The sequence below is a fragment of the Aythya marila genome (assembly GCF_965140915.1).
Source record: "Aythya marila genome assembly, chromosome: 3".
Taxonomy (NCBI): Eukaryota; Metazoa; Chordata; class Aves; order Anseriformes; family Anatidae; genus Aythya; species Aythya marila.
The window spans coordinates 34,346,327-34,359,618 of NC_139044.1; the positions used below are offsets into that span (position 1 = coordinate 34,346,327).

Consider the following 13,292-nt stretch of genomic DNA (forward strand, 5'->3'; position numbering starts at 1 on the left):
TTACCAAGACTACTACTCATAAGACAGCCATAGCCTTTCCCTCTGCTGTGTCGAAATACAAAGTTAGTGAGTAATCTTTTTCATCACTTTAAAGCAACTCATCAGCAACACCCAGGAAAGGGTGTTGTGTGGAGGGGATATGTTATTACTTGGTCAGCTAGTTCTATGAAACAGATGGCACAGATGGATCAGTCTGAGACTCTGTTTTCAGTGACCAGATCCCTGAAAAAGTTTGCTGACCAGAAGAAAAGATGGCATTGCTTTAAATCCCCCCATTAAACAGCATGGATGGCAGGAAGAGATGGCAGAAGGATTTTCCTTCTCCATTCTCTTACATATGCTTCAAAATGCTCAGGCCCTTGTCATGGCAGATGGGCTCATTAGAACTTTAGGAACAGCAATGTCTACATTGATCTTGGTTGTATCAACAGCTCATCAGAGATGAAGTAGGGACATGATAGATTGTATTTTACTTACATTCTGTTTGAGTTTGTAGTTCTTAAAGGAGACTGGGATCCTGTTTCAAAATCAACAATATAACTGGAACAGCAGCTACGTTTGTGTAGCTTCTGTTTTCTTTCAAAATGCCTTTGGAAGCATATTCGGAAGTGAAAGGTTTAGCAGAATCTCTTTTCTCTCTCTCCCTCTCTCTCTCTCTCTTTTTTTTTTTCCTCTTCCTTCAGCTCTACCCTCTTTCAGACAAGACTCAAAAGACTTTGGTATCAACCGTTTTGAAGCTACATTTGTCTCACAAACTTTATTTTTGCTCTAATAAAAGATGCAACTTGGTAAAGTTTTATGTCTCTTTTGATATCACTAAAGATAGTTAATGAAGGGCTACTTAATTCAAGTATCTTAGAGTTCAAGAAATACTGTTTTAAGGGGTTTATATGATTTTAAAACCTTATTATATGAATTTAAAAAGAAAAAGCCTAAAATATTCATGAAGCCTTGTCATCTTCTAGTTGCAAGTAAACCAGAAAAAGGAAAATTAGTGAATAAAGAAGGATATTTTCTTTGCATTTTGAAACATCAATTCTAGGCTGAATTTGCCCTAACTGTATAGAGCTTAGACTGAACTAGTGCTTGGTGCCTTCATATTAAGCAGATAGACACGTAAAGAAGGTTATTCAGCCCTACTGAACAGCAACTGTGCTTAAGATAGCCTGCATAGGTTTAAAGAACTATAACTAACCAGACTTGTAATAGTTTATTAATTTATATATGATTTTATCTTACAGAAAGAATGAAAGAAGTTGTGATACAAAGAAAGCTACGAAATTTTTACTCAGGTGTTGCAGAACATGAAGATATTTCTAAATTAGTTGTGCTCCTCTCTTCTTCTGTGAATTATATTAGAGAAGTAGCTAGTGAAGCTTTGCAGGATTTTCAGAAATATAAAGAGCTGTGGACAGAAGATAGAGATGCCAAAGTTCAGGTGAGTTTAATGCTGATCTATAGGATTGTTTTTCATTAATCTAATCATTTGAAATTAGAAAACATTGATAAAAAAAAAAAAAAAAGATCAAGAAAAAGAATGTAGAAAAGATACTAGAAGCTCAAATTTTGATTCTGTCCATAAGTAGTCGTGGTGATAGTAGTAATATATTTCCTAGGCAGAAGGAATAGCATGCTACATATTTCTTACGTTGAAGGTTGGGTTTTTCTGTTTCTGTGCCTTTCTATATAATGATAAAGTGGTCCTAGGTTTTTTGTTTGTTTTGTTTTGCTTGTTTTTAATTTCTTTTTTTGTTTGTGGAACTCTGAATTTCAGGCCATAAGAAAGTACTCCAGTTTCGCACAGAACTTCTCACACTGTCAGTGTTGATACATGTGCATTTTTCTCTATGAAAAGTATTTAAGTTGTTATTTTGAGTTTAATACATATTTTTATTCACCACCTTTTCTTTAGTTAATTCGAGAAGGTGAGTTCTGCAACCTCTACACAACAACAACAACAAAAATCCTGTATTCCCTTCCTGGTTGTTTGAATTATTGTTAACAGGTTGTTTCCTGCAAGTTGAGTCCTCAGAAGCAGTAGAAAAATGTAGTTCCTTTTCGAACAGGAAAAAGCTCATTTCCAGTAATTAGAAGTCTCTGGGAATTAATCTTCAGAATATTCACACTGTTCTTCTACAACAGATTTTTAATTTAAAGCTTGAATTTGGAGGTTCAGTAGAAGAAAGTTGGCTACTATATATACTTCATTTAACTTTGGCTTAATTCAGCTTTCTATTACTTTCTATTTAACAGACTGCATTGTATGTAGATAAATCTGTGAATATCACATCACCTTGTTTGCTACAGGAGTACTAGGTCTCTTTTGGATATCACACTGCAACTTGCGCAATTTATGTGGGCTAAGAAATATACCTTATTTTGCTTGTAGTCTAATTAATTTTTTAGTTTAATCAAATAGTGTTAGCTTGGTCTAGTTAATGCTGAAGAAAAGTGTTACAGAAGAAGCCTCACTAATACTGCATTTCATTTTTATGCATGCATGCCCTTTTTTCCATCCCCCTTCTTCAGCACTGTACTAACTCTCCCACTGCCAGTCTGGGTGCTCTCACACAAAAGAAGAGGAAAATAACTTTCATCATTTATTGTTTATCCACGCAGTGTAGGTGTATTGAATACATATCTTGTGTAACATTTCCAAAATGTAGCTTTTCAGGATCACAAAACTTTTCTACACTTGAGTTCTTATGCTCATGGAACTCCTTACAAAATTTGTTTTACTGCAGTTGTTTTGTATGTTATTCTGCTAATGGTCTACCCTTACTGTAAGTGCAGACATATTTTTTGATCTGTTATGTCACATGTTTTTACAAAACTGGTAGGAACAATATGTCTTGGATGTCTGTTTCTCTGTTAAATTTGATCAGATTTTTCCAACAAGCTTGAGAATTACTGACGGAGAAATTCATAAATGTGAATGTCTACTCCTGTGCATTTTCCTAATTTAGCAAGGCCATGGAAGGCTAAATACAGGCATAATATCGATACGCATTTTCAGTAATTCCTGAATAAGTGTTGCCACCTTTTTTACCAAAAATATGAAAAAAGGATAATTGTTGATTGACATTTTAACCTTCATACAGCAATTTTTGGCTAGCTGTCCATCTCTGACTGAAATTAAGGAAGAAATACTTCACTATGCTATGTTTGAGCAAGAGATGGAAGATTTAAAACCCATTATTCTTCTTGGTCCAATTGAATTGCACACAGGTATGACATTTTCTTCTCTTTGTACATTGTAAGATAACGAATAAAATAGTCATAGGTTACTTGGCTTATTCTCTAAAATAAAATGCTTACAAATATGAATAGAAGTTATCAAGGACACTTCATTTTGTTTATATTGCTTCCCTGTGTAGTAGTGTTTGGATCCTAAGATACTTTTTATTTTTGTGCAGAATAGGAAGTTAGGCATGAAACTAATGAAAATACTACCATGACATTATGCAAGATAACGTCATGGTAGTTTGTTTCTTTAACAAAATATAGATCTTCAAAGATCAACAAACAAACAAAATCCCTTGAACCCTTGGGTTCTTGGTGAAGATTTTAAAAGACTTCTTCAAGTTTTTTTTTTTGTTTTTTTTTTTGTGTTTGTTTTTGTGTGTGTGTGTGTGTGTGTGTTTTTATTTAGGAGAACATGAATAAGGTGGTCAATGAGGCAGTATGAGAAAGGGTATATAAAAATTGAGTGAATTGTCTATATATATAAAATATATATAAAATGTATAGTTAATTACATGGAAAATAACAATTTGGAAAATAACAATTTTAACCCTAGTTAAAGGAAATAAGTTTCATAAAATGCATATTTTTGCTTAAGAAATCCACTGCTGCACAATCCTGTTTAGTGAAGACGCTGAAAGAATTAATAAGTATTGTAAGTATGCAAGTGCTTGTGCTTATGTTGTGTATGTGCCCATAGGAATTTACATAAATTCATATATACGAACAGTAGAGAGAGTATCACAGAATATTCAGAGTTAGAAGGGATCCACAAGGACAATTTTTAGATGATTAGCTCTGGATATCTAATGGCCTTTTGGAATCAGTATTTTAATACTGATAGCTGCATTACTAAAGAGGAAAGCATATCTTCTGTAAAATTTGTAACTAAAAGGGTTATATGGTGTTAGGACCTTTCAGCTTCTGTCACTAGAGTATAATATGTTGCTTATTAAAATCTGTCCTGGTTTCAGTTAGAACAGAATTAATTTTCTTCCTAGTAGCTGGTGGAATGCTGTGTTTTGGCTTAGGATGAGAAGAGTGCTGATAACACCCCGATGTTTTAATTGTTGCAGAGCAGTGCTTGTACCAAGCCAAGGACATCTCAGCCTTTTGCTCTGTCCTGCCAACAGGCAGGCTGGGGGTGCAGTAAGAGCTGGGAGGGGACAGATCCAGGACAGGTGACCCAAACTAGCCAAAGGGGTATTCCATACCATCTGACGTCATGCTAAACAATATATAGGGGTGGCTAGCCGGGGGAGGGGGCCGGACTGCTCGGGGATAGGCTGGGCATCGGTCAGCGGGTGGTGAGCAATTGCATTGTGCATCACTTGTTTGTACACATTATTATTACTTTCCTATTATCACCATTGTATTATTATTATTATTATTGTTATTATTATTTTTGTTATTATTATTTTCCTGTCTTAATAAACTGTCTTTATCTCAACTCATGGGCTTCACTTTCCATTTCTCTCCCCCGTCCCAGAGAGGGAGGGGGAAGGGTGAGCGAACGGCTGCGTGGTGTTTAGCTGCCGGCTGGGTTAAACCACGACAAAATCCTAACTTGTTCGCACAAGTTAAAGTGCCAACGATTGGCTTTTCTGTCTCTTCAGTGTCAGTTTGTGTTCATACATTAATTGTTCATGATCTGATTTGACACCTTGTAGCTTTAGTTACAAAGTGTTCCAAATCCCAGTATTGAAATCTCAAGATGTCATTTCTTCAACTGGTATAAGCCATTTAAATATCACCGATCTTCATGCACTTAGTTAATATATATTAATTAAAGATAATCTCTGAGAATGTAAATTAATAATTAGGTATTTTTCTTCTTTATTTATCATCTCTATATGTCGTATCAGATAAACTTAACAATGCATCTTACAGATGAAAATAGAAAAATACAAAAGTATTCAAGTATACTTGAAATTACTAAAAAAAATTTAAACTAGAGTAATTGGATTGCATTTCTGCTGATGTTATTCTAAATTGCTATAAAGAACCATATATGATGTGTGGATTTATATATTTTTATTTATTTATTTATTTATTTTTAAAACAGGACCCCTGAAAAAAGCTTTATCAGTTGAAGCCAAAGCCTGGAAGATGCTCCTCTGTCATTATTTAAATGAGGAATATAAAAAGAAAATGACAGATATGATGTCATTCATAACTACATATTTAAAGAAATTGTCTCGACCTCTGCGTGACCTAGATGATGTCAGACTGGCAATGGAAGCTTTATCTATCATACGTGATAATAAAATACAAATGGATATGACCCTGGGACCTATTGAAGTAAGATGACTTTAATTTTTTATTTTGATTAAAACAGTTAGTTTTATATATGAGGAGTCATAAAATAAACTGAGAACCCAAATAAGAAGTTTACTGTTATAAAAGGTCTACAATGAAGATAGGAAACAGAGCAGTATTTTTATTGCTATTTTTATTGTAAATTGTGAACCACTATTAGATAGTTTGGTAGGTACTGTATAAATTCAGAATAAAAAAAATAGATTCTCAAATAATTTACAACTTAAATACAATATAGGAGATGGCATGCAGAAATAAGCAGATGTGAGCACAAGAGACATGAACAATAATCTCCCTTTTGCTGTGTGCTTTTCCATTAGCCTTAATCTTTTTCCTAACTATTCTGTGTCCAAGAGAAAACATTGTTATAATCTAACCCCCTTGAATATAACCAGAATGCATTCACGGAGCCACACATCATTGTATGCTGTCAGAAATTTGCAGCATTCTTCCAGTTTCCCTGATTTAACTGGATAAAGAAGTTCATTAAGCTTTATATATACTTCGCTGTTTGTTTTTTTTTTTTTTATTATCATACTCAGAAATAGTCAGCTTAATATAACATCTGTTTTACATTTTTATCCACCTTTTGCAGAAGAAATTGTACTGCTCAATACTAACATTTTCCTTCTGGAAGACTGTTCTGTTAATGTGATACCAGAATGGACTTTCAGTGGATTGTTGATATTATTCCTAATATTAAGTTAAGGAAGTATTACTAAATGTTCTTTCTTAGGCTGAGTATCTTCAGACTACTTGTCAGGCAAAAGATAGGGATGTGATAATCACACACATAGATATTAAATAAAATAAGCAAGAGAAACTGAGTTTGGCACTGTTTCTTTCTCAGATATGTGGGAAAAGTGATGCAAAAATTGTAAATAATATAATAAAGATATTTTAATTTCTGAAGGAATAATATTTTTTACCAGTTTCTGGCACTTTGAGATGAATATTAGTCCAAAGATTCTTTCCCAAACCTCTCTACAAACCTTTCTACATCTTACATTCTATACAGTTACTCCTTTTCTTTACTAAAATAATGAGTTCCACTCTGTTCTTTCTTCATGAGCTTTCCTTAAATAAATAAGAGTTTATAGCTGATAAAATCAAGATCTGAATATAAAATAGTGTCACCTGATCAGTAATTTCAATTGAAAAAGTTCAATGTTTTGTCTTGTTTCCTTAGTGAGCTTAATTAGAACTTTTGGGGGTGATTAGGCATTTTATTTCTTGCTAGAACATGACTGAAGGAAGGAGGGCTTGATGTAAGGAAAAGACTGGATGTTTAAATAAGTTGTTCCCTTGGTCTGATAAGAGGGTCATAAAACAGAAGATGTGCAAACTCCATGGATGCAAACAAGTTACTAGTGTGAATAAATAATAAGAAAGGTTCATAATGAAATAGATACTTACGCAGACACTTGATAGCTTGAAAACATATAGTAAAGATTCTACGGGTCAGATGGCAAAATATTTCCAAAATCTGTGATTTAGTGAGAGTAATTCAGAGGTGGGAAAAAAAAAAATCAAAATATACATTCAGGTAATGTAATACAGATACCATTAAGATGATAAAATTTCATATATATTTAATATTCAATTTATTGTGTTTGTATATCTTTCTGTTATCTCATCCAAGAGAATTTTATTTAAAGAAACTCTTTTTTTGCTGTTTTGCTCTAGTTCTGATTTATTCAGCATCCTTTTTTTTTTCTTTTTTTTTTTTTTTTTAAGAACAAATGAATATTTTATGCCTAAATTACATGTGTAGATTTTCTTTGAAATGTTATTAACACATTGGATCTATATTTCTGCAAATGAACTTAAAATGGATTGTTACTAAGGTTTTCTTTTTTCGTCTAGGAAGCCTATGCCATTTTAAACACATTTGAAATTGAGGTTACAAAAGAAGAATCAGAAGGTGTTGATTCACTCAGATATTCTTTTAATAAATTACAGAAAAAAGCTGTAAGTATATAAAACTACAATTTAGGATATAAATGAGTGTGGGACAGGCTCTGGTTTGTATTCTGACTCTTGGTTTTAGTTGCTCACTAGTGTCTGTACCTTTGATTAGGACGTTCATTTTCTAATTTTATTTTTATAGAGAAGTTCTTTAATATTAAAATATTTATTATAGCTTTAATATATGTGCCTAAAATCTGCAAGAAAATGAGAAATTTATTTATTCTCTGATTTTTCTGGTGTCTTTCATTTACAGTTTTTGCTCCATTCTTGTCTGATCAAGATTACAGCTCTTAGGTTACATAATTTAAAAAATTGCATACTTTCTCACCGTCCTTCCCCTTAAATGATGACTGTACACGTCATTGTTTAGGACAGACATATCCCTCAAAAGCTCAGTGTCTGTTGGACCTTTTCCTGAAATGGGGAAGTTTTGGTGGAAATATGGAAATATTTTATTGTAATATTTACATCATATTCTGCAGAGTAATCACTGGCGTGAGTAATTTATATTTTGATTTCAGGCAGTTCTTGGTTCTCTCTCAAACTTTTGAACAAAGAATATTGACGTTTTTAAAGAAAATACTGAGCAATCCATGAGGACTTTGGGTTTTGATTATTTTTTTTTAGAGGGAGGAGAGGGATGGAGAGAAAAAGGATCTTTATTGTTCTGTTTTCTGTGTCCTTTTATTCCCTTCTCCCTTTTGTAAATATTCATTGTAAATATTCATTTGTTAGTAGATGGGAGAGAGTGTTGTTGCTGTTTGCACCTTTCATCTCAAAAATTGAACATGTAGCACCATGAAAGAAAATAATACCTGTTTAGTTTCAAATCATTCGTTTTTGTTCAAAACTTTAATACTTATGTATGTATGATTTTGGGTTATATATAGCTCAAATATCTGTTCCTGATTTAAAAAATAAAAAAATAAAGAAAATAATAATGTATTTCTTGTTATTCTTTTTTGTCAGACCAGAATTCAGGATGAGTTGGTTCAAGTTCAGCCCAAATTTAAAAGTAATTTACTGGAATCGGTTGCAGTTTTTCGGGAAGATGTGTCAAACTTCGAAACATCATATGAAACGGTAACTGTAATATTATTTTTTTAGTTATCTGAAAGACTTGTACTTGGCTTTTCAATATTTTTATTTGCATCAGTTGGATGCCAGAGTTTTATGCTGTTGAGCTACTGAATATGGTAAATATGTCATGGTTGTTAAGCAGTCATTGTTATAGGTCATCCTTTTCAGTCTGGAGAAACAGCAGTACAAACAACTCAGAGAAGAGAATCCCTGGTGGCATGATTTTTCATGAGATCTTAGTTTAGAAATTGCAGCACATTATGACATCTTTGATTGTATTCCCATGTTAAAGAAGTGTCGCAGGCCACACACTGGAGATATATGTATGTGTATATATATATATAATTTTTTTTAATTATTTTTTTATTATTTATTTCTTTCAAACAAACAAAATATGAGAAACGAAATCTATTGCTATTCAATTTAATAAAGCTAAAGACTTCTTAATCGTATAAGTGTTATCTTTTATTAGATTTACCACTGTAAATATTGCATTACCAACACATGTAACTTGATTGGATCTTGACTATCAAAAGGTTATGTATTTTGTGATGAGCTACTGTAAATATACAGTGGACTTCAGTCACTTTGAGAATTAGTATTGACGTTTTTGTTAATTGTTTCTTTAAAAGGAAGGACCTATGGTTCCAAATATTCCACCTCAGGAAGCTAGTAATAGGCTACAGATCTTTCAGGTAAGAAAATAAACAGTTACATTTTGAAATAATTAAATTTAGATCCACTGTTGCTTATCAAAGTGAGTTTAGAGAAAGACACACTTACCAAAGACTCAATCTCGGTGGGTATTTTGTTTAGTATTTAATCAGGCAATGTTTTCCTTTAAGTAGAAGGACTGGTAAGTAACCCTGCTCCACTTTTCATGTTTCTTGAGCAGAAATTATCTACCTAAAGAAATAAGAACAATAAAAAAAAAGGGAAGAGGCAAGTACAACTCGATAGTAGCTAAAAAGAAGCCAGATTATATATTGGTCACATAAACCAATCTTTCCCTCTTGTAAAGATCACATTTTCCATTAGAAACTTGCCTTTCAACTCAGTGTTTTGTTTTTGTTATGAACCTTAGTTCGTGGTTCCACAATGAGCTTTATTCCATTTTTTATCCTTCTTTTCTTCAAAAGTTGTAACTTGAAGATTCCGCCTCAGCCCCAACCCACACGACTATTGTTAGTATCTTATGTATTATATATTTATTCTGTAAAAAGTGAATTCAAAGTTCTTGAAAAGCACCAACAAAGTAACAAAAGCTTAAACTTCCACATGCATCTAATATATACTGAAAATGAAATGACTTTGTTTGAATTTCCTCTTCAAATAAATTTGTCAGATACATTTATACCGACAAGGTAATGCTTTTGTACCCAAACTGTTCTTTCACTTTCCCATGTTGATCCAATACTTTGGACAGCATTTACACTTTGTCTGAAAGTAGCTGTATTTTTGGCACTCTCTGATGTTTTTAATTCAGGACGTCTACTTTATCACCTAATACAAGTATTTACTTCTCTGTCTGCATGATATGGAATTAATTTCACATCCCATTTTTGTAGAATGTTTCTTCAAATTATTGCTTTATAAATATATTTACTAACTGAATTTAACATATGGAATTGATACTGCTTTACATGAAAACTGTTTAAAAAATTTAGATTAAATGTATTTTTCAGACGTTTATGCTTCTAATACAAGTGTTTTAAGACAAGTGTAGAACTGTAGATTTATTATGAGACTATTTTAAATTATATATATAATTTATTTTGTCTGTATGAATCTTAATGTCACCAGGCTAATTTTGATGAGCTTTGGAGAAAGTTTATCACATACTCATCTGGTGAGCAGTTGTTTGGATTGCCTGTCACAGACTATGCAGTTTTGCATAAAGTCAGGTAATTGTGGAAAGACAGCTGTCCTAGGTGTTTATTAAGTATATTAGAAAGGCTAAAGGTATACAAAAGGGGAATCATAGAATCATAGAATATCCTGAGTTGGAATGGACCTACAAGGATCATGAATTCCAACTTATGGCTCCACACAGGACCAACCAAAAAACCTGACCTGAGAGCACTGTCCAAGTGCTTCTTGAACTCCAGCTGGCTTGGTACTCTGACCACTGCTCTGGGGATCCTGTCCCAGTGCCTGACCACCCTCTGGGTACAGAACCTTTTCCCAACACCCAGACTGATGCTCCGCTGTCCCAGCTCCATGCCATTCCCTCAGGTCCTGCTTCTGTACCTAGAGAGCAGAGCTCAGCGCCTGCCCCTCCGCTCCCCTTGTGAGGGAGCTGCAGGCCTCCATGAGGCCTCCCCTCAGCCTCCTCTGCTCTGGGCTGAGCAAACAACATGGCCTCAGCTGCTCCTCATGTGTCTTCCCCTCTAGACCCTCCACCATCTTTGTAGTCCTCCTTTGGATGCTGTCTAATAGTTTTATGTCCTCTTTGCATAGTAACACCCAGACCTGCACATAGTACTTGAGGTGAGTCCAGAAGTTTTCCATCACCTTAAATTAAATACAAAAAAAGAAAAAAAAAATCAACACAAATTTTAGAGCTCTGAATAATTTGCTTATAATTGTTTGTGTGTGTGTGTGTGTGTGTATTTATTGTGGCAACCGAACAGATTATTTTACTCTGGGTATTGTACTATCCTAAGGAGCAGAATGCCCTGTCTTTGAAATATACTCGTATAAGTAAATATAGTTTTATGTAACAAGATACAGTACTAACAACTAGAAAAAGATGAGGAACAACCAATGTATGACCATATTTGACATATATTATTAGAGGTTTATCAAAGTCTAAATTTTTTTGAGCAGCTGTACTAATGAGCCTTTATGGCTGTTTTTGCATCAGCATTTTAGTTCAGATTCCTAGAGTTCTTCTGAAGTAAATTGAATAATCATCCTTGCTTGCCATTCCCTGCTTTGCACTACAGAGCCACCTCAAGGTGCATAAACTACCACAGAATCATAAAATATCCTTATTTGGAAGACACACAAAGATCACACAGTCTGGCTCTGGATTCCACACAGGGCAATTTAAGGGTGAAACCACATATCTATGGGGTTCATGTACTTGTTAAACACCAACAGGCTTTGGGCTGTGACTGCTTCCCTGAGGAACCTGTGCCAGTGCTTGAACACCCACCCTCTCAGTGAAGAACCTAATCCTAACATCCAATATACTTGTCCTAATATCCAGATCTTCCCCTGACTCAGCTTTAAGCCATGACCTATCACTAGTCACCAGAGAGAAGAGAACACCTCCCTCTCCACATCTCATTATGAGGAAGTTGTAGACAGTAGTGAAGTCACTCCTCAGTTTTCTCTAAGCTAAGCAAACCAAGTATCCTCACCCACTCCTCATAATTCATGCCCTGTAGTCCTTTCAACATCTTTGTTGCCCTCCTTTGAACATATCTTAATAGTTTTATATTCTTATATTGTGGACCACAAAATTTCACACAGTATTTGAGGGGAGGATGAAGATACTACTGAGTATTAGGGGGGCAATCATGTCTTTTGGATGAGTTGAAGTTTTATAGAAGTATACCAAAACAAAACTTTCCCCATATAAGTTTAGAGTAGTTAATAGGTCTTTAGCACCATCTGCTTCGTTGTTGTTGTTTGTTTCTTTGTTTGTTTGTATTAATGAACTGTTCTTTTCTAGATTAAGAAATAAAATCTAATTGATCTCAATTTTTGGTAGTAGTATTACAGATATCATGTATTTAAGTACTGAGAGATATCCAAATAGCTGATTGAAATTATTCGTATGACTTTTTTGGTTCCAGGAAGGAGTTAAACTTGCTTCAGAAATTGTATGGATTGTATGATACTGTAATAAGCAGCATCAATGGTTATTATGAGATACTTTGGACAGATGTAGACATTGAAAAAATTAATGCTGAGCTTCTGGATTTTCAAAACAGGTGTGTTCTTAATATGAACAGAAACTTACATTAAATTAATTAAGATTTAGGTAACTTTAGCGAAGCTATTTGATATATTTAAATACAAAACTTCCATGAATAAGGTTTATCATAAGGTGATCGGGTTCTTCAAGAAAGAGTGGGATAACGCTATACTTTTAGTTAACCAGTCTTTTATCTGTAGTTTTGATAACAGAATACCATATAATGAGTTGAAGTGTTGATCTCCTTTATTAAACCAACCAAACTGTTACGCTGAAAGTTTGTGAAAGGGAAATTAATCAACTAGGTGGATTAGCCTATTGACTTAAAGTGCTGGATACAATGATAACATTTCTGAGTCTTTTACAATATTTCATAGAGTCATAGAGTATCCTGAGTTGGAATGGACCCACAAGGATCATGAACTCCAACTCCTGGTTCCACACAGGACCAACCAAAAAATCTGACCCTGTGTCTGAGAGCATTGTCCAAGTGCTTCTTGAACTCCGGCAGGCTTGGTACTGTGACCACTGCTCTGAGGAACCTGTCCCCATGCCCAACCACCCTCTGGATGCAGAACCTTTTCCTAATATACAACCTAAGCCTCCTCTGCTGGAGCTCCATGCTGTGTCCCCAGAGAGCAGAGCTCAGCACCTGCCCTTCTGCTCTCCTTGTTAGGAAGCTACAGGCTGCCATGAGGCCTCCCCTCAGCCTCCTCTTCTGTAGGCTGAACAAACCAAGTGACTTCAGCCA

At 34.3% G+C, this 13,292-nt stretch overlaps 1 protein-coding gene across 1 annotated transcript in view; it reads left to right on the plus strand.

The window, feature by feature from the left end:
- Nucleotides 1–13,292, plus strand: part of DNAH8 (dynein axonemal heavy chain 8) — a gene marked incomplete at both ends in the record, with an annotated part of 131,818 nt that overhangs the window by 35,832 nt on the left and 82,694 nt on the right. Inside the window, 8 exons of the mRNA XM_082758173.1 lie at nucleotides 1,242–1,438; nucleotides 3,102–3,228; nucleotides 5,309–5,544; nucleotides 7,429–7,533; nucleotides 8,503–8,616; nucleotides 9,246–9,308; nucleotides 10,417–10,517; nucleotides 12,420–12,557. Of these exons, the coding sequence (XP_082614299.1) occupies nucleotides 1,242–1,438; nucleotides 3,102–3,228; nucleotides 5,309–5,544; nucleotides 7,429–7,533; nucleotides 8,503–8,616; nucleotides 9,246–9,308; nucleotides 10,417–10,517; nucleotides 12,420–12,557 (1,081 nt within the window). The remainder of the gene's footprint in view (nucleotides 1–1,241; nucleotides 1,439–3,101; nucleotides 3,229–5,308; nucleotides 5,545–7,428; nucleotides 7,534–8,502; nucleotides 8,617–9,245; nucleotides 9,309–10,416; nucleotides 10,518–12,419; nucleotides 12,558–13,292) is intronic.